This window comes from Felis catus, chromosome D2, assembly GCF_018350175.1.
Source record: "Felis catus isolate Fca126 chromosome D2, F.catus_Fca126_mat1.0, whole genome shotgun sequence".
NCBI classification, from domain to species: Eukaryota; Metazoa; Chordata; class Mammalia; order Carnivora; family Felidae; genus Felis; species Felis catus.
Window position 1 is genome coordinate 34,377,805 of NC_058378.1, and position 24,561 is coordinate 34,402,365.

The window sequence follows — 24,561 nt, forward strand, 5'->3', positions numbered from 1 at the left end:
AGTAGGCCAAAGAGACTTCAAGACTGAGCTGAAGAGGCGAGTCTCCACAGAAATGTATAATTAGAACAGAGCCAGGCTAGCAGGGAGAGCCTTCTGGCCAAAAATGGCAAAAGTGCGAAGTGTCCCAGCAGAGCCAGGCCAAGCCCACTGGTACAGTCACACACAACCCCTCCCCTCCCCCTAGCCAGCTCTCCCTCCTCCCCGCCAGGCTCCCAGAGCTATCACCGCCTCCTCCTGCCCCAGAGTCTGGTCCTCCCCTGCTGGCACTGGAATCCATCTCCCCACTTGAGAATTTTTCCCCGAGGCCGAAGCATCTGAAGTTGATCAGCAAACGCTGGCCTCTCAGGGTTGAGAAATTTGTGAGGAAGCTGCACTCCCCCACTCTCCAGAGGCAGCCAGAGCTGCCACAAATGCCAGATAAACTGTAGGCAGGATGATCAAAACCAGGTTGTATGGACATCACCCTCAGAGAAATCTCAGGGCTGGGGGAGGAGCCAAGGCAGGAAATACAGGTCACACAAGCACCTAAGAGCTTTGTGGGCTTCTGTGGGGGGGGGGGGGGTGAAGACTGAGGGATATGACCAAGGAACAGTCCTCCAGCCTGAGGAGCCCCACATCAGGGCTGGTCATGGTGGTCAAGAGACTAAGTGATCCAGGATGGAATCTCTGCCAAGAAGGTTCCTGGTTGGATTATTAGCCCAGATGTTTACACTCCTTCAGAACACAAGCCATGTTTCCTCCATCTCTGGATCATTCCCAGGATGCCTTGCACACAGTAAAATTTGTCAAAGGAAAGAAGCAGGGTAGGGAGGGCCCTTGGGCAGGCTTGCAAGTACACAGTAGTGCAAAGAAAAGGTATTTCCAGAGTGAAAGGATAAAGGAGACTCGCAAATACTTCGCAAAAACACGGATCTGGGAGTATTGAACTTTTAACTTCTAACATCACCTATCAAATGCAACCCAGGTCCAGCTTACAGAATCTCTGTCCAGATAAGAGCTCTTCTGATCTTCCCCAAAGACTATTCAAATAGGCAAAATGCCTGCCCCCCCTAACGTGGCCAAGACTCACACTGAACTCTAGGGCGCCCATCTCACCTGGCATCAGCTTCACTGTAGTACTCTCTGGCCACGATGTCTTCAAACAGCTCCCCGCCGGTAACACTGCAACCAACAGACAGAGAGAGTCAAAGGGGGTAGGTCGGTGTCAGTTGGCCAATACCAGCATCCAACAGGTAACAGGTCACACCAAGGAACACCTTTTAAAGAAATCCAAACTCTACATGCATTTCATCTGAGAGCCCAGAACATGCTCGATCCTTCAATGACATGGGGCTTCACCTTGGGGTAATGTGGGCCCTCCTTTTCTCCAGCACATTTGTTTCTATAACCTACAGATTAGTTAACACTCAGGCAAAGAAGAATATACAGAGATCTAGGAGAAAATAATCAATCTACTCAGAAAGTCATAGCTTTATTTGAGACCAATATGAATACTAAGATACACAGCTACCCAAGAAGGACAGACCTATTCTTAAAGTTGAAGAATAATGAGACCAAGGACACAGAGACCCAATCCTGAAAATACCAGAGAGGCATTTCCAGGAGGTAAAGAGCCACTTTTAAGATATTAAACCACAACCAAAGTGGAGGAGAGACCAATTGGAGTCGAGTTTATGACTAATAAAAGCCACCTTCAATTTCCCAGAATTTTTAAGGTCATGTGAAGAGCTGTATTCTATTTCTCCACTAAGGACAACACACCAAGAAACAAGAAAAAAGCATTTGCACAAGGTGTGCTGCTGAACAGAAATGCAAGAGTAATGCCATCCGGGGGTTCAGAGCCCTGGGGAGATACTGAGTGAGCAATGAGGTCCCCTGAGCAACCTGCCCATTACTAGAGGAAGTTCAAACTCAAACCCTTTCTTTTGGCTAAAGGAGAGGGACTCTCAGCAGAGGCTGAAGACCCAGTTTAGGTCTTTTTCCAAGCCTTCATCTTGAGCCAGCTGGAGGGAAAGGCCCCCACACCCTCAGAAAGTGGAACTTACAGGTCAAACACGAGGTAGTGAAACCCTTCTTCAGAAATACTGTCATGGAGGCGCACTGCAAGAGAGGAGATGGGGACAGAGATTAACAGAGAGAAACCTTGGAAACCTACTCCTCTCCTCCTCAGCAATCCCACCCCTGTCCCAGCCTGTCAGCCTCACTGGACGGTCTTCTGAAGGAGTGGCAGTAAGAAGTGGCGACATGCCCATCACCCCCCAAGACCAGGTGACACAGCCACAGAACAGAGAAACAACCAGACCCCAGGTCCAGTGCTCTGGCTGCCATCTCATACTGCCTCAAACGTAGGCAAGAGATAGAAGCTTTGTGGCTAAGAAATAAGACAGAAAAGCAGGAACCTTCCCAGAGGTGCTAGTCCCAGAGGAGGTGGTCCTGGGATATGATGCATGACAGTGTAACGTAGAGCAAGAGCAAGGACCACCTGGGGATGCTGACCGCAGAGGAACAAAGAATGACAAGATGGATGAGCCCGAGAGCTCTTTTACGGGAGTAGATGGGAAAAGGGGAATTAAAGGCAAGGGGAAAAGCTGGAAAGGTAGAGTCCAGCAGGAAGGCACGTGGAGTGAGGCTAATGGATGGTAAGCATGGGAGGCAACATGCAAACTCAGGCAATGACAATAATAATTGTTTATTAAAGTGCTTATTACATGCCAGGCCTTGGGTTGGGCTCTTTGCATACATTATGTATTTCTACAAGCATTTATTGAGTGCCTACTAGGTGTCAGATTCTGTGCTGGATGGTGGAATTTAGGGACATAGCAGCTGCCTCCGAGGAGTTTATTCTTCTGGACAACCACTCCCATTCTACAGATGAGGACGCTGGAGGCTCAGAGATGTTGTATCTTACCAAAGGCCAAAGATATAATAGGTCAAGATGTAAATCCAGCTCTTTCTGAGTCCAAAGACTGGTCTACAGCACTGCTTCCTATAAGAGATGCAGTGTAGCCCACACAGCCAGGCAATAGAGCAATGGAGACTGTGAGAGAGACTACTCGCGAACGCACTTATGACAGCAGCATAGACGGGTCCAGGAGGCCACTGCAATGAGCAGACTAGGGCAACTCACCCGCTGCAGGAAAAGGCTGGCAAGCAGAATCCCTTCCCACTTCCCGCCTCCAGAGCTCCTGGGCAAAAAACCAATCTAATGTCTTCTGAGGTCTCCTTTTCAGGCTTCTGCCCACAAAGCCACCTGTGGCCTAAATGCCAACCCCTGAGCACCATTCTAATGCAAACACAAGGAGATGCTTTGGCTGAATGTCCCAGCTGCTCCCGTCCCTTCCCTCACCTGATCTCTCCTGATGGGGAACCTCTGTCTGACCCTTGCCAACCCTCGGGGGTTTCAGGAGCAACTCACAGAGCACATTAGGAATGGCCTGACACCAAACCAGCCAGTGAAGATCTTGGATACACAGAAGTCATTGTGTCTCTTCCTTGGTGGCTCCATGTTGCCAACCACCCCAAATGACAGATTCCATTTCCAGTGTCAGACTGTTTCCTCAGGGCCAAGGGGCTTCCCTACATCCTCTCCCACCACAGCAAGATCAGCCAGAACATAAAATATAGGCACTTAGCCGTTACTACAGCTCTGTGGTTCTTCTCAGTTGACAAATGAGGACGCAGACCTGCCAGAGCCAGATCCAGGGCCCAACAACTGTCATATCGCCTACTTTATTTGATCTGATCCGGTTACCCAAAGTTCTACCCCAAACTCAGTATCTCTGTGATTTACCAATGGGATCAAAGGCAGGTGGTACTACCAGGATCCCTCCTCCTCCAACTGTTCCCTCCTGTACTTGGGCAAACAAGCTCATACTTCTCTAGGCCCCCAGATGACAGAAGGAAGGAGCTACAGCCAGACCCGTTCTTCCCTCCCACGCTATTCAACCCAGGCGTGCTCAAGCGAGCTCCCCCAAAGCCCGGCCAGCCCCCTCCTCACTTGTGCTTCTCTGGTCTAAGTTGGGGCTGCACACAAAGTCTTGCTGCAGCTGCTGCTCCCTTGCTTCCAAAAGGACTTTCCATTTAATTAAAAATTCACTATTAAAAAGCATTAAAGTGTGTAATACAAATAATCCCCTGGAAATCAGCTGTCCCAGAAGCTAAAGACCAGCTTCATTAGGGAGGTGACTAACAGTAGCAGGACAGTAAGCTAATAGTACAGCAGGTACGATGCTAACAACCACTCCCAGGGGAATCCTGCCACCCGGCCCTACCTCTCCCAGCCCCTGGCCCCTGTGCCTGCCTCTTAGACTAGCACAGCAGGGCTGAGAATGGGGCAGAAAGTACAGGCACCCATGCCCATGCTGAGATATGGAGGCACTGGCGCTTGCTCTTCTCCAGGAAGGCCACACACAGAGGCCAGGTAGGAGGAAGCAGGGGAGGGGAATCAGAAGAGAAGAGCAGTAATGGAAAATTAATCCAGCCCACAGAATGGCTTTGATGTGTGCCCCAGAGCAAGGTACCACTGAGACAAGAAGGGACAGGTGCACAAGTCCCCATACCTGAACAAGATACTTTTTTTCTCTTGCAAAGAAAATGAGGAGAATTGAGAACGAGGGAAAAACTTGACTGCACAACTCTAAGTGCCTTCCTAGCAGAATCTTGATAATAACGATCCAAGTTATAACAGCTAATATTTAGTTGGGCTGTTTCTATGTGCTAGACATTGTGCCAAGTGCTTCACATATGTTATGTTATTGAACTCTAAGAAAGGTACTTCTACTACCCCCATTTGACAGGTGAGAAGACTGAGGTTCCGAAAGGAACTCATCCAAGCTCATACTAAGTGGCTGAACTGAGACTTGAAACCAAAACAAACTGACATCAAGATTCTTGACATTGTAGAATTGCCTGAGAGGAAGTCACTTTTTCTGTCCTCTTAGGCTAAGGAGCTCCAACCTGTCCCCACTAACTCCGGCCATTCCGACCTGCTCCCCTGAAACAGGCATGGCTGAACAGGCCATGGATATGGCTGTGAGGAAGAGAAACCCAGCCATGCTACTGCAGAGCTTCCAGGCCAGTGGGGAAGACGGGTGTTAAACCAGCACTTACACAAATATGTAACGAAGCACTACTGTGTTAAGGGCTATGAAGTAGAAGTAAAGGATGCTACGGAATAAAATAATCACCCAGCCTGTTCCACAGTAATTAGATGGTCGAAGGCCAAGGAGGGCTAGACTAAGTCCACAGACGGGAAGACCTGGAAAAGGACTATAAAGCATTTACTGCATTTCAGTGATATAAACCTAATTACTGCTTTTTAAAAACTGCGGAAAGAAAAAACAGCCCAAACACCTAAATACCTTTACTTGATGGTTCGTACCTCCAAGCACTCACAAAGCCATAACCCAAGTGCTGTGGCTATTTCCAATTCCTTAAAAACCACCCCAAAACATGCCATATTTTAACTAGCAAATCTTGGCTTGGAAAAAGCGTCACTGTTAAAAGTGTCTGCAGCAATAGCAGAGTGGGAAGGAGGTCCTGCTTCCCGGGGGACTGATGGGAGACTCTGGCTGCCTTCCCCATCTAGGAGCAGGTGGGCAAGAACCCCCTTGGAGCAGAGATTTAGGAGCTGCTTGGTCATGATGCAATGTTTTCTTCTTTTTCTTTGCACCTGTTTTTGCTACACTTACAGTTAGCTAAATGGCCCTGGGTCCAAGGTAAATGGCAGCCTGGCTTAAATAATCTGCAAACTGAGCTGGGGCTGAGGATTTAGGGAAGATCACTTCTGGGGGCTAGAATCTCCATTTTCATCACTTCCATTTATTTCCTAGGCCTCCTTTGCTCACGGAGCCCTCTCACAACTCCACGAAGAGGCACAGATAACAAAATGGAGGTGCAGGCAGGCTAAATAATTCGCTGCAGGTCACAGCTACAGACCAACACATCCCAGATTCAAACCTGGAAGACATGATACCAAAGCCACACACTTTGCTTCTCCATATATGGTTCACAGACCAGCAGTGTGGGCATACCCTGGAGACTACACACGAGGAAGCTCAGGTCTACCCCAGACCTCCTGAATCAGAATCTGAATTTAACACGATCCCTCGATGATTCATGAGCACATGAAAGTTTGAGTAGTGCTGCTCTAAACCATAATCCTAGACTGTGATTGAACCTCCCAGGGCAGCTCAGCACGAAGGAAGACAGAGTCTATTCATTAGAGGAATTTAGAGCAGGGAGCAAGCAGATCACAGGTAGCACACATTCCACTCAGACTAGACAGTACTGCTGCTGGCTCCTCCTCTCAACTCCATACCTCTGGCCACTCTCCCAAAGATGTTTTAGGTTCTGCAGTTAATGCCTCATAACCAACAGGCTTTTTTTTTTTTCATCAATAAACTTTATTGTTTTGAGCAGTTTAGGGTTCACAGCACAACTGGGTAGGAAGTACAGACAGCATCCACATACCAACTGCCCTACACACTCATGGCCTCCCCTACTGTCAATATCTCCCACCAGCACGGCACATTTGTTATCATCGATGAGCCTATACTGACACATCATCGTCTCCCAGACTCCACAGTTTACAGTAGGGTTCATTCTTCCAGCAGGCTTTTAACCTCTGGGATAGAATATCTATTAGGGAGGAAAACTGGGGATGCCTGGCTCCTTGCACCAAATATCCTTCTGAATTCAAGGGTCTCCGAGTCTGACAGCAACCAGAGGGTGATCATGTGCTCTCTGTTCTCAGCATCCTCAACTCTGCACCACTCTCGGGCTGGTCCACTTGTATCCCTGCGGGATGGAGTTAAAGAGGCTGGAGCCAAAAGGGCCAAAGCTCTGAAGGAGGGGGCAGCGAAGAGAGGAGAAGAATAGTGAATTAGGGCACAAAACTGCCTCCTCTCCCGCCACAAGCCAGATCAGGATCCATGGCAACCCCCGCCTCCTGGATCCACAGTTCCACCACATCTCTAGCAGCCCTGGTTCCCACCGGAAGCCAGAGAGCCTGGCCAGCCAGCTCTCCCAGGACACCGTCCTGACTCACCCTTCCCTCTCCCTGCTCTTGACCCCAGAATAAGGCCTCAGACCAACATCCCTCAGGATCTGGGAACATTCATGACACGAAGCACAATTCTAGGCAATCAGATGCTGATGAAGTGAGGATGCCTTTCCTGGGTTGGGTCTCGCTGGCCCCCTAACAGAGCAGATGGCTGAGGCAGACGGTCTCCAGGTAGAGCTGGGGGCAGGTAGATAAAAAGGAAAGAGCTACCAAACCAAAGTAAGGTCTAAAGGGTCAAAAGTATATATTTCATTTCTAGAAATGCATAAAAAGAAGGGTATGACTGTTTTCAGCTAGAATCCCATTTTTGCCCTTCCTGGTCATTTCTCAATTGTCTTCATCTTACCTCAATCCTTCTAGGGTCAACCAGGTCAACCAGGAGGTGGTTCCGCCTCCTGCCTCATTTATCCCACCCTATATTCTCCTCCCTACATGAGAACAGTTCATCATTACTCGATGAGTTGGTCACAAGTAGCATAAGGAAAGGAAGTGGCTGTCCTCAGACCCTGAGACCTGGGACTGGAACATCAAAATGCTTCTGTGTTTGTGGATGGCTTTAGCTACCAACACACTTTTTCTTCCTGTTCTGGAACTTCTAGGTTAGAGGTCACAAGCTCAAAAGCCTATGGCAATCAGTGCAAACATGAGGTACCAGAGAGTGGCAAACGACGGTGACCAGCAGGCTCAAGGGACAGCCGCTGCCCAGCCCGAGCAGATGGAGGCTCAGGAGAGCCACAATGTCTGATTCGAAAGACTGGGAAACAGAATTTTTTTTTTCTTCAAAATGTGAAATCTCGTTTTTAAATATTGGCAAATAATAAAATATTTTTAGACCACTGAGCTGGCTAAACAAAACACGCCTGAATTTGCGATTGCTGGTCTAGTTATTCCTCTCATTGTCTCTTCTCTCCTACCCAAGGTGATACATTGGTCCCAACTGTGCTGTTTTCAGGTGAGGGTCTAATTTGAGAGCTCACCCAGGGAGCTCCAGTAGTTCCAAGCCCAGGACCCCTCAGCTGAGAGGTGCTGGCTCGATGGAGCACACTGCACCAGCAGAGTCGAGCACTGGCTCTGCCAATCTGCTTCAGGTGTAATCCAAGCTGCCGATTGCGATCTGTAAAGCCCTGCATGGTTGGAGTTCTGGTTACCTCAGAGCTGCTCCTCTCCCCCTTGGGCCGGAGTACGACCTCGGCTCTCCCACGTAAGGGCTCACGTTAAGCATTCCAGCCTGAGGTCTGGGAAACCAGAGGCTGGGTAGCTCCGGAGGAAGCATCCAGCTTCGGCATGTCACCTCACAGCCCCGGCCGCCAACAGAGCAGAGGGGGAGGCCTCCGGGGCACTGTGGGAGCCCCGATATTTAGGCCATGCCTGAGGAGCAGGGAACACGTGTTGTTCTTTGTGATGACTCAGGGCTTTCAGGGAAAACCTAGGAGATGCTCCCTGCTCTGCCTCAAGTCAAGACTGGGGTTTCTGCTCAGATGCTGCAGCCAGCCCAATTTCTGTCCCCTCTGCAAGAAGCACCAAATCAGGGCCAACGCTTTTGGCAAAGGCTATTTCAGCTGAACAATATAAAACTGAGCTGGAGTGGGTTGTGGCAGGCAAACCTCCTCAGGCTTTAGAACAACCAACAATGTGCTCTTGTCCCCCAAGTTGGGGTGGGAGCAGGGAGAAATCCTCTTAATTTTTTCTCCTTCCCCATGAGAGTGGCCCCTGCCATCCCTTCTCCAGAGAAGCCAGGCGGGTGGGCAGCTTGCTTTCCTGGCTCTGGGGAATACAAACGGGAGCACCATGGAAACCCCCAGAGTGTGCATGACACCGTTAACAGGAACAAAACTCTTTCAAGTCCAGAAACAAAATCCGGACCCTTTTATGATGGCTGTGGAAGGCCCCTGGTGAGGGATGCTGGCAGGCTACTAGCCCAGTGCCTCACACGCTGAGGATCCTGGACCTCAGCCCAAAGACGGAAGGAGAAGGGGAAGAAAGGGAGTCCAAAACCTGTTCCAATCCTCACATCCTAGCCCTGAAATAACACTGCAGGGATGGAGACCCTCAGGTCTCTAAACTAGAACGCCCCAGAATTCTTAGCAAGACACAGTTGCTATCCCACTTGGACAAAAAAATTACACCAGGCAAAGGCCCAGGGGCAGAAGTGGTTTCATACACAAAAGCAGTGCACCTCTGTTCTCCCTGCCTTCTACAACATGCCCAATAATACCCTAAGCACTTACCAATGTTTGGATGTTTCAAAAGTCGGCATATCCGGGCCTCACGTTCTAGTTTTTGGTGATCTAAAAGCAGAAGAGAGGAAACAAAAACCATCAACCATCCATTCTCTTTGTGGCCACCTTGCTATTCACACTCTTCCAACTATGCACTTTTTACAATTTGCTGAATTAATGCAGCAAGTCACAGCAATCCCAGGGATAGGTATTATGACCACTTTTTCCAAATGAAGTAATGCTCTAGGAAAGCACCTTAAGCTAGTGACAGGTGGAGTTGGGATTTGAATCCAGGTCTTCAACTAAAACTCTGGTACCCTTTTCACTATAGCAGGGATTTCACTGGGCCAGGGTGTCCAGAATTTCTTTCTTGATAGAAATACTAATAATAGCTAAGTTTTATTGAACACCTACTATATGACCAGGCACTGTGCTAGGAGTTTTACATATATTCTCTAATTGAATCTTCATAGCATCCCTGAAACATAATGCTGCTGACAACCAAGATGATGATGAAGATGATAATGATTTGATAAAATAATCATAGCTAACATTTCTTGAGAGCTTACTTCTACACCAGGCAGAAACAGCTTTTAACTGATTCTTGTAACAACTCCATGAGGCTGGCACTATTATGAGGCCCATATTACGGTAATCCTGCTTCTCCCCAGGATCTGCTTGGCCATACACTGCTATGAGCTCTCACCTCTTCGCACTCAGGCACTGGGGTTACTCTGCTTTGGTGAAATGACCAGAATCTAGGAGATCTCAGATGCAAGCAAGCAACAGTGGTCAATTCCTTCCATAGGAAGGCAGAGCTCCAGGAAGTAGAAAGAGAGGATGCTACTATGCAAAGCAAGGTGGCCTAGAAGCCCTCTCCACCCCACCTGCTGGAATTCTGCCAGACAGCTCCCTCCTACACAAAGTCTCCCCTGTTCCTCTCAGTAGATGGGACTTCTCCTCCCCCTGACCATCCCCCTACCTTCCACTGCACTTCTTATAATGTTCACATCATACATTATGTCCACCATCTTTTGGTCACAAGCTGTTTAAAGGGTGGGATCTTTTTGAGATCTAGGAACTTCCTAGAGTTCCTTCCGTAACAGAGGCTTCATAAGGGTTTATCAATAGTATCAATAGTAGTAACAACCATTATTTACTAAGGATTTACTATTTGCCAGGCAGAGGCATAGATTATCTTATGTCACCCCCACCAAACCCCTATGAAGTAAAGGATCTGATTAACTCTATTACATTACAAGTGAAGAAATGAGGAAACTGAGGCTTAAAAAGTTGAGGGAACCTGCTCAAGGTCGCAGGCAGCGGATGCAGGTGGTCTGAGCCTAGAGCCCTTTCTCCAGCATGATGCTATGATGACAGGATAAAGAAAAGTAAGAGCAACCCGTAAAAACTCCAGGCTTTGTGGGGGCATAGCTCAGTTCACCTCGACGTCTCCAGGCCCAGGCAGGTACCTTCACATCTCCATCTGCCAAACAGTTCCTGCCTCCCTTGGTAAGGGCTTCTCCCCACCCTACCTCTACCTTAATAGCGAAGAGCCTCTGTAGAGCTTGCCATGACTCCCACAACCATCCTACCAGGTAGGTGCTATGACGGTCACCATTTCACAGAAAATGACACTGAAGCCCAGAGAAGTTAAATAACTTGCCCGAGATCACACATCTGGAAAGGGAGGAACTAGGATTCAGACCCAGGCCTGCCAAGATAATGTAGTCTGTGATAACGCAGGGATTATAGACTAAAAGGAATTCCTAATCGTTGTTTCACCAATCACCCCTAGTTTTGTCCTAAACTTTCCCTCTAGCAACAGCTCTGCTTTGTGGAAAAAGGAGGTGGGGACAGGCAGAGATTAGTTCCTGCTGCCCAGGCTAATCCATCCCAGCTGCCCAAAGATCTGGGTCAGGCCCTCCTTCCTATCCTCAGGTTTGGCATTACCTCTAACCGGGATGCAGCCAGAAAACCACAGGTAACCCCACACTCCCACATCACCTAGGACCCATCAGTCCCAGGGACTTTCAGACCCTAGAGTTAGTTGAGAAAGTAGTGCTAGCCCAGCCCAGTTGGCAGGGGGCTTGCTTTTTCCAGATATGGCTGGAAGGATGTCAGGGCTACCCCACCTTCCTCTCAGCCCCTGAAATTGGGATGGGAGTACCCAGCTAGCCAGCCCCAAAGCTTCCCTCTCTCTGACCACTTACCTCACCACCCTCCAACCCACAACCCTTGGGCATGGCTTCCCAGGCAGGTGCAGAGGAACAGCATCTTGCAATGTGGAGGTGGCTGCTAAGGGGAAGGCCTGTAAGATTAATGTTTATCTCCTCCCATAAGTCTCTTACTGGCTAATGGTTCCAGTCCCACAAGAGCAACAGCACTAAAAATAAGGGTGCTCTGGCTTTACCAGTGACTCAGAAGGAGGACAGACACAGATTCATCCTTCCAGCTCCTTGAAGGAGCTTCCCAGCATCCAGAGGGTCCTTGTTAGCCACTTAATTCAGCCCTGTCTCCAAGAAGCTGAGTCCCCCATGTCTTCTCTGAACCCCAGGCTACTCCTTCGTCTTTGCTCTGATCCTTAACCATGCAGTCCATCCATGAACACAACAGTTCTGGAGCCAGACAGCCCCGGGTTGAGTCCAAGCCCTGCTATATCAGGTAAGCTATTAAACTCATCTGAGCCTCATTCATGCATTCAAAAAATATTTACTGAGGCCTTCTATGTGACATGCACTGTTCTAAATGCTGTGGATACAGCAGTGAACAAAACAGGACAAAAATCCCTGCCTTGATAGAGGTGATATTCTAGTGGCACTGGGTTGGGGGAGGGACAGACAATAAGAACTAGATGGCACATTAAATGTCTTGGCAAGTGCAATGTAGAAAAATAAAGCAGGGAAGGGGAATAGTACATATCTAAATAGGATGATCACGGAAAGCCTCAGCAAGGAAATGACATTTGATTAGGACCTAATGGAGGTGATAAAAGGAGCCAGATAGATACCTTGGGAAAGAGTGTCCTCACTTCTAAAACAGAGGAAGTCAGGGGCGCCTGGGTGGCTCAGACAGTTAAGTGTCGGAGTCTAGATGTCGGCTCAGGTCATGATCTCGCGGTTTGTGAATTCCAGCTCTGCATCCACACACTGCCAGTGTGGAGCCTGCTTGGGATTCTTTCTCTCCCTCTCTCTCTGCCCCTTCCCAGCTCACACTCTCTCTCTCAAAACAGTAAATGAATAAACTTAAAACAAAGAAAGAAAGAAAACAGAGGCAGTGATATCTGCAGATTAAATGAGGTAATCAGGTAAATGCTCGGCACAGTGCCTGGCACATGGAGAACCTCAGCCGTGGCTATCACCAGAGACACTGAGAGAGTTGGACCCATTCTCTCTCAGCTTGGGCACCCAGAGAGTCCACAACACACCAGCAGAGCCCTCTGACTCAGCTCTGTTGCAGCCCCCCTGGGCATCGAGGTATTCCCTCCTGTTTTGGTGGGGCCCGCCTGTGTCTACAGCCTGCAGGTGAAAGGTTAGCAACAGGGGCTTCTCAGAGAGAGGAAAGCCTAAGAAAGTGCCACTGCCTGCAGGATCCCTCCTCTTCCTCAGCCTCACCTTTGTTGGCTGTGGCGTCCTGCCATGCAGAAGCTCTGCTCAATGAACCATGTGGTTTTTGCCAACCATTCTCTCTCTGCCTCCTCACACCATACACAGCCAGCCGGTACCCCGGCCTCTCTGCTATGGTCTCCTGTCTCTTTCCTCCACACACCTCCTGGCCTGTAGTCCCCTCCAGTACTGGTCTACGTCTGGGTAAAAAGCAGAGAGCTCCACCCTAGCAGAGGCTGTGGTATTTCAGGAACAAATATGGTTTGTAGAGCATCTTTCCCAATTGCAAGGGCTGTCCTGGCTAACGCACAGTATCACAACCCCAAAAGAGGTGAGGCCAGTGAACTGACTTGGTCCACAGTGGCAGGTCAAGGGCCTGGCTGGGCATCCTAAGGTGATAACACACCAGCTGGTGCTCTTGTCACAAAGGTGGCCTTCTCCCTTGATACACCCCTCCTCCCACTGACCATGGAGCTCACCGTTCCTAGGCCTTCCAAGGCTGACCCTCTTCCCACCCACCTTTCAAGCGGGCTATTCCCCGCCCCCTCACGTGGCCCAGCCCCCCCTTCCTGTTTGACAACAGCCACTTCCCGCTTTTGCACAGGGCCACTTCCTGCCTGCCTGTGTGCTGCTGCCATGGAGAGACCCACCCCTGCCGACCTTCAGCCCAGCTCCAACCACATCTCTCTGCAAAGTTCTCCCCCTCAATAGCAGAGGTAGCAACAGGAGCAGAAAGCAGAAGTGGCTATTACCAGGGATCTGCTTGGGCCTTCCCCAACAGCCCCTCCAGACAGAGCCAGGCCCAAGAAACAGGCATCCCTGGAGGCTCTGCCTCTCCTGCCTTTTGCCCAAGTATGTCCAGACCTGGTCCAGGCCAAGTACCCATCACAGGAAGAGCAGCAAGGAGTGACCAGAGGGTCAGTGCCCAGCGAGACAGAAAAGAGGAAGCAGTGAGGAGACAGCATACGGCAAAGGGGAGGCAGAGTTCTAGAACCACCTCTCCCCTAAACCCAAAAGAGAAGCCTACTCCAAATGCACTTTCCTTCCATCACAGGATCAGGGGCCAGGGAAGGCTGGCCATTGATCCTCCATGGCCCTGTAGGGATATGACTGATTTAGCAACTTCTCTCTATAACCACAAGTGCCAGCACTAATTTAAAAAAAGATTTTTTTTAACGTTTGTTTATTTTTGAGAGAGGCAAAGACAGAGTGTGAGCTGGGGAGGGGCAGAGAGAGAGGGAGACACAGAATCCAAAGTAGGCTCCAGGCTCTGAGCTGTCAGCACAGGGCCTGATGTGGGGCTCGAACTCACGAACCGTGTGAGATCATGACCTGAGCCAAAGTGGGACGTTTAACCGACTGAGCCAACCAGGCACCCCGCCGGCACTAGTTTCACATAAGATCCTATTGCCACCTAAATACACAACCCTCTATCATGGAAAGGACACAGAGCTCTACTCTGGCTATGAGGACACTCTCCAAGTTCCAATCCCAATGACATCCTTGACTTTTCAAAGGGTATTTCAAGGGTCTGTGCCTATGATCCCAACACGAACCCAACATGAGAAGATTCCTACAGTTTCCTAAAGCCCAATTTCAGATGCTTCAAGTGGAATGTCTCCTCTTGCTGCCCTCCTGAGTGCCCTCCTCTTCCTTACTAAGCAGCAGAGACCTCCGTCTGGCCTCTGGGGCATCACCTGGAGAAGAAGAAACAAGGGCACCAGAGGGATCTGGTGTCATTATCCGCATTTCCAGCTGCTTATTAACAGTCCCTGGCCTTGGGCACTGACCAGTGGGAATCCCAAGTCACAATCCCATTGATCTCATCCTGACACTGTGATGCCACATCCCTTCCTGTTTGAATCTCACTCTAAAGGTGCAAAGAGTCTCCAATTAAGAGCAAAGTCCATCCACCATGTAAGAGCAGGGGTCATGGCTTCCAATTCCTTCACACTCACACACCCGGGACCAGCTGAGGGCTATGAGTACAGTGGGATAGGCCCTGAAATGTGCTCATGTGAACCTCCAAGGTTCTGTCCCTTAATCTGGTATTCTCCCTTTCTCTTCAGTCCTAACTCAAGCAGGTTTAACCAGGTGACACAAAAAGCCAAGCCCTACTTTGGCCTTTGTGTCGTAAGATAAGAGAAGCTTTAACTAAGGAGGGAAAGGAGAGAGGAACCAAGAAGTTGTTCCATAGCAAAGGTCTCCCAAACCAGCTTGGGTGGAGAAAATCCCCATGGGGTCACTAGCAAGGTCCAAGAAGGCAGGGCTCTGCCTCTGGACACTCTGGATGCTCTCAGGGCCAGAACAGGGTCAGCCGCTGAGTTCTCCGTGCCCCCGGCACGGCTCTGGGTGCCTGCAGCCTTTGCCCACTGTTTTGGTGACATTTCCTTCATGGTAACCAGCCCCAAGTAAAACATCCCAGGAAGCAGCCCCTAAAAATAGCTCCTCCCAGGGCAGCAGCAAGCGGGGGGGGGGGGGGGGGGGGGGGGGGGGGGGGGGAGGGGAAGAGAGAGAGGAAAAAAGAGGGGAGCAGATGGGAAGCTGTTGCCGCTGCTGATAGGACCCAGCCAGGAAGCAGAGATGGTGTTGGTGGGGAGTGGCTGGAAATGTCCCCACCACAAAGGGTCTGTACCCAGAGAGGGGGGGGGGTACAGATGAGAGCGAGGCCTCAGCCAGCAGAACGGAGGGATTTGCTCCACTGGGCTTAGAGCTCTGGGCCTAGATGGAGGTGTGGGGATGATATATCAACATTCATCACAGGAACAAAATGCCCAGAATCTGGTTTAAAGGGAGGAGCCAAGTGAAGACCACACTGCTTGAGGATGCTGGGGTCTGAGCACTAGCAAAATCACTGGCATACCTACAGCTCAAAAGAAACAAACCAACCTTCTGTGCCTTGGTTTCCCCACTGGCCCTGGGGCAGATCTTTTTGGCCCTGGGCAGATGACAAAGGCCTCTGCTGAGAGGCACTCAAGAGGTGCAAAGTGCCCATCTCTTCCTGTCATCACCCTTTTGGCACCCATGGGATCAGGCCCTTGTTGGCCTGCCAAGGCTGTCCAGAGAGCGAGCACAGAGATGGGGACAGGAGCCCATCATACCCACGCCTCCCCTTCCCTGCCTGTAGCCTCACCAGAGAATGGGGTCAGCCACTCACCTCTAGGGTTTCAGCATAGCCTCGAAGCTTGGAACACAGCTTCTGACAAGAGACGAGGGCAAGCAGCAGGAAGAGATCAAGGATGGGGCCACCTTCCAACCTCCATCCCCACCCCATGAGGCCAGCACCCGAAGTCACTCTGGGAAGGTGGACAGGATGGCAGGGTGACAGGCCAGTGTTGTATGAACTAAGCCACATAGCTCACAGCGTGACTGTATGACAAAACCGGCCCAGCATAAGCCTTGGCACAGAGAAGGGACCTCCAGGCTGTTTTCTCATCCACTTAGGGGGACGAGTCAGTGGAGCTCAGTCACTTATATACAGGATGCCCATCTCTCTGTCAACAGAAACTGACTGGCCTATTATCCTCAGGAGGAAAACACAGTTCTGCATACAACCTCCTTAAATGCTTCCTCAAGTCGCAGAGTCCTGGCATTCCAGTGCTGCATAGATCTCTCTTCCTTCTACCCCTCCCGCACTGCTGCTTCACCCTCCCCTCTCTGCCTCCCCTCACTTCACCCAGATCCTTAACAGGAAAGTCTCATTTGGAGATACCACAGGGGACACAAATGTCATGGGGGCTACTCAGGCCAACACTAAGGGGGTGGGGACTTACAGCTGGCACCACCCAGGGGGATCCTATTTCAGTCCCCAGGGCCAGCTGGACCCAGAAAGGGACAGCCTTTGCCCTTCTGGTGGCCAACATGCCACAATCTCAGCCACTCAGCTTGCCACAGGCTTGGACACAGACTGACACCTCAATCTGGGGGCTCAGAAGGAGGCCCCTAATCACAGAAAAGCCCATGTGCACAGATGGCCACATACAGGCAGAGATGCCACCTAGAAAAGGCTGGGCCAAGGTTTGTCTGGTAATCTCGGAGAATGTGGCAACAGTGATTGTTGATGCTGTTACTGATTTTAGATGGCATTTCTTAAAGCATGGCTGAGGGACCACCTGCATGAAATTCACTAGGGCACCTGTGTAAAATTTAGATTCTGGGACCCAACCCCAGACCTTCTGTGGATGGAGACTAGGAATCTGTATTTTTTAACCAGTACTCAGGTGATCCTTACACATACTAAAATTGAAAATTGTGGCTGAGAGGAAGTCCCAGCATTGCCCTATAAGGTCATTTCTGAAGGGAAGAAAGAATCATAAGCTACACTATCTTCCTACATCGCCCATCTACCATATATGCCCCAAGCACGGTCTATAACTTCATGTGTCCTCTCCAACAGTCATGTCAGGCTTACAGCTTGGCTCCATGGATTCACAAAGGGGGAACCCAAGCCAGCCACAAGGTACGAGGGTTCCTACAACTTGGCTCCGAGTTTCCTGACAGCCAAAGCCAAGAAGCAACCATGACCGGTTATGTGGTCCTTTGAATCCATTCATTCAACATGTATAGGCTAGGTATGTGTCAGGCACTTTGTTGGGCCCTGCCTGCACAGAAGTGAAGAAATAGATATGGTTCCTACCCTCACTTCACAGGTCCTCAGGAAGAGGAAAGCTTGCTTACATTTAGCCTCAATAGAAATTTCTTCACGGGGGTAGGAGGTATACAGACTAAATAAATAGACATAGCAAGTGCTGTAACAGATTTCAAAATACTGTTTCTGGTAGCATCTCTTAGTAAGGCCAAGTATCCACTGTAGTAAAAGCAACTGGAATCCAGATAAATGGTCCAAATACAGAGATTTCTTATAATGCTAACTGTTCCAAGGATAAATCCTAAACTACGGAAGAAGAAAGGACCATTTGCCCTTCAACTACAGCAATATGGGGAAACGCTTTGGATGTAAGCAAGAGAGCAGGATATAAAATGTTAGGCTCCACGAGGTGAAAATCTATATGCATATGAATAAAGATAAGAAGGGAATATGAAGATTTAAAAATAAAAAAAGACATAAGGGCTCAGGCTCCTTGGGGGGTGCTCTTAAATCTTAAAATAACGACTTATCATTGCCATCACCTGGCCCACTAGCTCCTGCATCCAAGCCTATTTTAAATGCCTCCTTCAGCCTAGTGGAGAGCTAAGCTTGGAACCACAGGCTCCCTTCAGAGCCCCAACTCCACACCTATCACTGTTCCAAGCAAAGGGAGTGACGTTATGTGACTTCCAGTGACTTTATGTAGACAGGCCAGCAGACAAAGACGGTGCTCAATGCACAGGCACACGCACGCCCTACCTTGTAACACGGCTATGAACATGGGCCTCTGAAGCCGCAATGACAAGAAACAACAGAGCAAAAGAAGGATTCCCATCCAGATCAGATCCCCCATAAGACCAGGTGATCTCTCCCCATGCCTCCTGAACACTTCACCATGGATGCCAAGGAGAAGCAGCTTGATACCCTTTTCTTTCCTTTCGACTTACAGCACAGAAAATCACAAACAAGAAAGGAAAAGGCAGAGAGACTCAGCAAACAGAGCAAGCCCCTTCGGACCCTCATGGATGACTCCAGTGGGCCCACCACATTCCCAGACACAGAAATCCAACACCTGCGGAGCCCTAGACAGACAGACAGTGACGAGTGAAACCCAGCCCCAGCTGCTGCACCTTTATAAAATATACAGCGTAAACTGAGAGGCTGCAGGGAAGCCACGGCCTTCACTCCCTAACCCCATGGGCACCAGCCTAGTGGGCACCCTGGCCCAACTCTCCACAAGCTCACATCCCCTGTGCCCACACCTACAGCACAGCCCCCAGCTTGGTCCCTCCATCTCCAAGACAACACCCTCCCACTCTCCCACCTCCAAACGGTACTGGCACCGACAGATTCCTGACCCGTCTTGTTGGCACCTGTGCCTATCAGCCAGGACCAGGCCTCTGTCCCTAAGTTAACCTGGCACGCAAGCCATACAACAGAGCCCCAGTCTTGGCATAACCATCTCGAGAGAGGGGGAGTTGATGTCTGAAGCATATGATCTTACACAAGAATCCTTTTCTTGAGGAAAAAAAAAAAAATCAAAGAGAAACCAAACCTCATCCAGTTTGGGCAGGGAAAGAAAGATGTCAGTCAGAAAACCAAGACAAGGTTGAAAGGAGGTGAGGAAGGGAATAGAACATGATGACACAGGTCAGGAAAGTTCAGGTGGGTAGGAAAGGAGAAGGAAATGACAACCAAAGGCAGGCAGCTCCACAAAGTCACCACAACAGCTATCTTCACATCCTAGAGTTTGGTTCCTAGAGTCCCTCCCTCCCTTACCCCTGGGTCGGAGGACACTGGTGAGATGAGGAACGCTAAGCATTGCATCACTAACTGGAGACACCAGACACCAGCCCCATTTCTGATGCACCAGAGCTATGCTGCGTGGGCACAGGGAGGTATCCACTCTAGAACTGTCGTCTCTGCCTGCACCCTGCACCCTTGGCCAGAGGATGTCTGCCAAAGAGCCCAGCCCACTGTGTCATCCCCTACCCCAAGGGAGGAGGGCATCTGACTGCCCACATATCTCTATGGCAACCATCGCCTCCGACTCAAGGTACCCAGAGAGAAAGAAAACAAACAAATAAGTCAACTTCATAGCCAATTAGAGGAATGGCAAGAAGTGGAAGCTGGGAAGGAGACAGTAAGACAAGCTCTGTTTTGGGGGATAAAGAGAAGCCCTCCCAGCCAGGAGGCAGACACAGCCTTGGTAAACAGGTCCCAGAACAACTGTACACATAACAGAAGCCCACTGTCATCTCTGTGGAATTTAACAGCTTCTCTGATGCTGAGGGACATTTACTGTATCTCTTACCCCAGAGACGCCTGGGTCACTATTAACCACAGTCTTCACCTTCCCCAGGGTGTTTGTCCTGGCTCCTAATATATTTGTGGCATCCCATTGCCCCATACTAATTCCTTTCTCTGAGTCTAATAACCTTTGTCGCCCTCGATGACGATCCATCCACATTACCTCTGTACTCACTAGACCTGTTCACATAGCACTTCACACATTGCTGGGTCTATACCTATCAGATGAGGTGAGTTTGGCAAGCACCCAATACAAGGTTCAGGGAGTGTAGGTTCGAGGTGTGAAAGACAGGGCCTCACCCTCCTGGCCTCAGGTACTTGGGAGGATCTCACAAAGCAGGCCCCAAGGCCTGGGCCTTCACAATCCTCAGATCTGGACGCAATGCTGCTCCCACCCGGGCCAGGCAATTGAGATTTCCAGACCATGAGGCATCACCCTCTCCCCAGGACAGGCTGCATCTGCTGCTGCACCACCAACTTTGTAATTTGATCAAAAAAGCAATCAAGTTCATCTGGCAGGATTTGTTCCCGAGAAGCCCTCGCCAGTAGCAGCCTCCCCTGATGTTTACAGATTCCCTTCCCTTGGGAGTCTGTTCTGCCGCCTGGTGGGCAGGGGGAGGCTGGATTTGTCAGAGCTGTTCACTTACTGCATTTCCATCCTAAGTCACCACTGGGGCACAGGGAATAGGACAGGCCTGGGGTGGCTACCACTACCCCCAACACAGAGACTCCAAATTTAGAGCTCGCCATTCCATGCTACCACCGCTCCCCACATCTCCTCTTCCCTTAAAAACCAAACTCCCTTGAGCCTTCAGGGACCATTCCTTCTCATAGCTATCTCCATGTCTTACATCTTTCTCATTCTTTTCTACCTGAGCACTTCTGGTTCCCCATGCAACTCCTTGCCTGGCTTCCAAGTCAACCAACCCTGAAATCTCAATTCTTCTGCAGGGGCTAAAATGCACAACTCCTAATTCCTGGAACATCTTCAGAGGCTATAGCCCTTCGAGGCAGTCTAATGAGAGGCCAAGATGGGGGAACACTCACCCCGGGCAGATAACTTCTTGGTATTGATGATTTTTGCTGCATACTCTTGCGTGGAGGTTTTCTTCACACACCTGCGGACCACAGAGAAAGCACCCCTGGAGGGAGAAGGGGGAAAGAACTGGGACACGGAGCAGAGCAGAGTGACACAGACACGCTTTGGGTCTGAGAACAGCGATGATCGCATTACCATCCCTTTAGTCAAAATCACACACACCAGCATAGTGACCATCGCCATCCAACGTGGGGCAGAAGGATGAAGCCACTGCATGACACTGAACAGATGTGATGGAGGACCACCACATCCCACTCCCACATCTAGTCACTGGACAAAGCAACACCCCAACCTCAGGCTGTACATCAGGAGCTGGTGGGCAATGCTTAAAACACACACCTGCTGCATCTCACAGACAGCTCTGCAGTCCCAACCAGGAGAACCAGGAGAAGGGACAGAGACCCTGCCCTTCCCTCAGCGGGAATAGTTGAGGGTAGGGGAAGGGAAGATTAGACAGAAGGTATAATCCGGAGAGGGAAATCTCCCTCAATCATAGGGGAAGATGAGGAAAGTGAGCCCCCACAACTGGCTTCATCCCACTGCACCCGGCTCAACTGACAGCACGGAAAGAGAGGATCTCAGACATCAATAGCTCCCCAACCCTATGATATTTTCCACTACTTTCCCCCCAAATGGGAGCTCGCACTCTCTAGCTCTGGAAACGTCTAGGGGGGCGGGCAGGGCGGGGGCTGCAGTGGCCGGGCTCGGCGCCGCGGGTGGGGGTGGGGGGGGGCCGGGGCTGCTGCAGCGGCCAGCTCAGTGCAGAGGGGAGGGGGATGCTGCGGCTGCGGCGCGCGGCTCCCGGGACCACTGCAGGGATAGGGGGAGGGGATAAGGGGGTGCTGCAGCACTGCCCAGAAGCGGGGCTGGGATCCTGGAAGCATCACTAGCGGGGGGCGGGGCCGGGCACCAAACATCCCCCCCCACACTCAGGCACCGCAGCGGGGTTGGAGCCGCAGGGCCAGGGAGGGTCCTGAGTGCCAGGCGCGTGGGACCTGAGACAGGGTGCTGAGTGAGCTCCTGAGTAGGGTGAGGAGGGGGCGCGGCGAGCAGGCGGGGTCAGAATGGGGGGCGCCTGATGGATGAGGGAGGGGCGGGGCTGGAGGGCTCCGAGGAGCGGTCCGGGGGCTGCAGTCCCCGCGACAGCGCGGTGTGCAGCAGCCTGGGCAGCTGCTGCAGGGCGCGGAGGGGGCTGCGGGGCAGAGAGCTGGGGACGAGGGGGCCCCGGAGGCGGCAGGCGGGAAAGGCTGGGGGTGGGGCGGGCCGAGGGGGCGCTGCAGCGGCCGGTGCAGGGCCGGGGGGCGGGGCGAGGAGCCGCATAGCGCCCGGGCGGCGGGGACAGGGTGGGGGGCCGCGGCGGGCGGAGTGAGGGCCGTACTTGCCGAGCTCCTCGAAGAGCTGGTAGTCGTCGGTGAAGCGGGTGCAGGTGGCTGTGGTGGCCATGCTGGCGGGCGGGCGGACGCGGCGGTGCAGCCCGCGCCGACGTCGGTGCACAGTCACCGCCGCCCGGCTGAGGGAGCAAGAGGAGGAGACGGGGCTGAGCCCGGCAGCACCGCGAGACTTTACCGGGGAGAGCGAGGGAGGGAGGGACACCCCCGCGCCCGCCCGCCTGCCCCGCCCCCAGTCCCGCCGGCCCCCCGCCCGGCCCCCGGACCGCCTCCGGGGAGGGGCCTTCTGTCGCCGGCTCCGCCCCGCCCCGGGAGCCGCCCGGGTCTGGCCGCGCGCTCAGGGGAGCAGAGGGGAGCGGAGAGGAGCGGGGGGTCCCAGCCCGGGGCCACCCCGAGGGAGCCGAAAGCCTCGCGACCTGTGGGTTTGTCCCAGGGCAGACCCTGCAAGGGCTCGGAATGTGCGTGCTATGTGTGTGTTTTGGGAATATGTACCGGTCTGGACCACCGAGTTTTCTAGCAGTCTTTAGCCCCCAGACCGGCTCATACGACGTGGAGAAGAGGCCAAGGTCAAAAAGTCGGCGTCAGACTGCACACGCGGGCGGCGCCCCCAGCCTGTGCAGAGCCAGTGCTTTCAGCAGCCTTCCCTCTGGAAGCTGATAGTCTAGACTTGTGTAAGCATCAGGGCCATTATTAGATAAAACCCTTCAGGCACGGTTTGTTCAGGGAGACCAGGCCAGAGCCAAGGATGCAGGTGGAACTTTGCCTTCCTGCACTCCAACCTTGGAGATAAGACAATGTTCTCTCTCAGGCTAGTAACGGCAGGGATGAAGTGGGAATGATTAGAAACGTTTTGTGCAGTTGTGGGCTGGAAGAGCAAGTGGAAGGAAGGAGAAAATATCCCCATTTTCTTTCAGCACACCCTGTATTTTTATTTTATGGCACCCATCGCAATTTGTAATGATATATTTACTGCTATGAGAGGCAGTAGAGCTAGAGTGTGGTTGTCTAAAGAGTGAATTCTGATGTCAGACTGCCTGCTTGGATGTATGGGCAATTCATTGACCAGCTGTGTGATGTTAGTCAAGTCACTTAATCTTTCTGTGCTTCAGTACCTTATCTGAAAACTGAGAAGAATAATAGTATCTACCTTGCAGGGTTGTGAGTATTAAATGGGCTAAATCACATAAAGTACTTTGAAGAGCTCCTGGCACCTAATTAGAACAGAGGTAGCTATTATTATTTAATATTTGTCTTCCCACTAAATTGTAGGCTCCAATAGGGCAGGGCCCCTGCCTCCTCTGTTCATCATTGTGTACTTAGCCCCAGACCCTCAGGAAATATTTGTGGAATGAAGGAACTACTTAGGGCTGTGGTAGGGGGAGGGAGCTACCATTCCTTCCTCTGTCCCCACTGTCAGAGGAATGGTAGGATTGAGGCACATAACTGTCTCAGTGGAGGAGAAACACGCTGGGCAGGTTCCCTACCTGCCCTCCCTGGGCAAGTGTACCCCAAGTCCCGGGCCAGCCCCAACTGGGCAGGATGGAGTTGGGCCAACTGCTGCAGCTCAGTCTTGATTACAGCAGGACGCCCACTGGGAGTCAGGCCTCCATTGTCAGCAGGCTGGCTCACAGAGAAGGCAGCTGAGAGGCTGAGAGGCTTTCCAGCCTCCCTGGCTGCCTCCCTGAGGGGTGGGTGGAGCAAATCTCCCAGGGAGGGCTCCCCTCCTCTCCTTAAGCAACAGCCCTGGGAGCTGAGGAGAGCCAGACTGCCCAGTGGAGGCGATTTAAGGAATAGGAGAGGAAAAGCATTAACAGATTGTCTAGGAAGGGGTCAGAGAGGGCCAGAGGAAAGGGCTGAGGTGACAGTACACCATGCTCCACCCCTCCCCAGGGCAACAGGAAGTAAGACGCTGGGGAGTAAGGCCACTTCCTATCTCAAAGCAGTGGGGTGAAAGCCAGGTTCCAAGTCCCAGCGTGGGACTTGGGCAGGGCAATGCAATGAGATTATATATGGGGATGACAAACAGTCCCGAGTTTCTGTCATCTACCTTAAATGCAGAAGTGACAGCTAGTCTGCACTCCAGAAATAGGGGCTGCATATTAATCATCAATATGCCCTTCCCGAGCCCTCAGGACAACTTGGTTCCCGACCTCCTCATGTTGAAACTTAATATTCATTAATATAAGGTGGAGTGAGAAGATGGAGGGAGATCTGAACAAGCACAGACTAGGGCTACTGGAAAGTCCCCTAGGGTATCCCAGGAAAAAATGTTAAAACAGCACTACAACT

At 51.3% G+C, this 24,561-nt stretch overlaps 1 protein-coding gene across 22 annotated transcripts in view; it reads right to left on the reverse strand.

Annotated features, from left to right (window-relative positions):
* Positions 1-22,394, reverse strand: part of CAMK2G (calcium/calmodulin dependent protein kinase II gamma) — a 55,953-nt gene extending 33,559 nt beyond the window's left edge. For 19 of the 22 annotated variants that reach the window (XM_023240587.2, XM_023240580.2, XM_045040991.1 and 16 more), the window contains exons 1-5: positions 22,263-22,394; positions 20,833-20,927; positions 9,292-9,351; positions 2,046-2,100; positions 1,096-1,161 (exon numbers count right to left, since the gene is read on the reverse strand). In XM_023240587.2, the coding sequence (XP_023096355.1) occupies positions 1,096-1,161; positions 2,046-2,100; positions 9,292-9,351; positions 20,833-20,927; positions 22,263-22,327 (341 nt within the window). In that variant the 5' untranslated portion in view covers positions 22,328-22,394. The remainder of the gene's footprint in view (positions 1-1,095; positions 1,162-2,045; positions 2,101-9,291; positions 9,352-20,832; positions 20,928-22,262) is intronic. The other 3 variants (XM_045040990.1, XM_045040989.1, XM_045040988.1) reach the window with 1 other exon arrangement.
* Between the last annotated feature and the right edge of the window lie 2,167 nt (positions 22,395-24,561).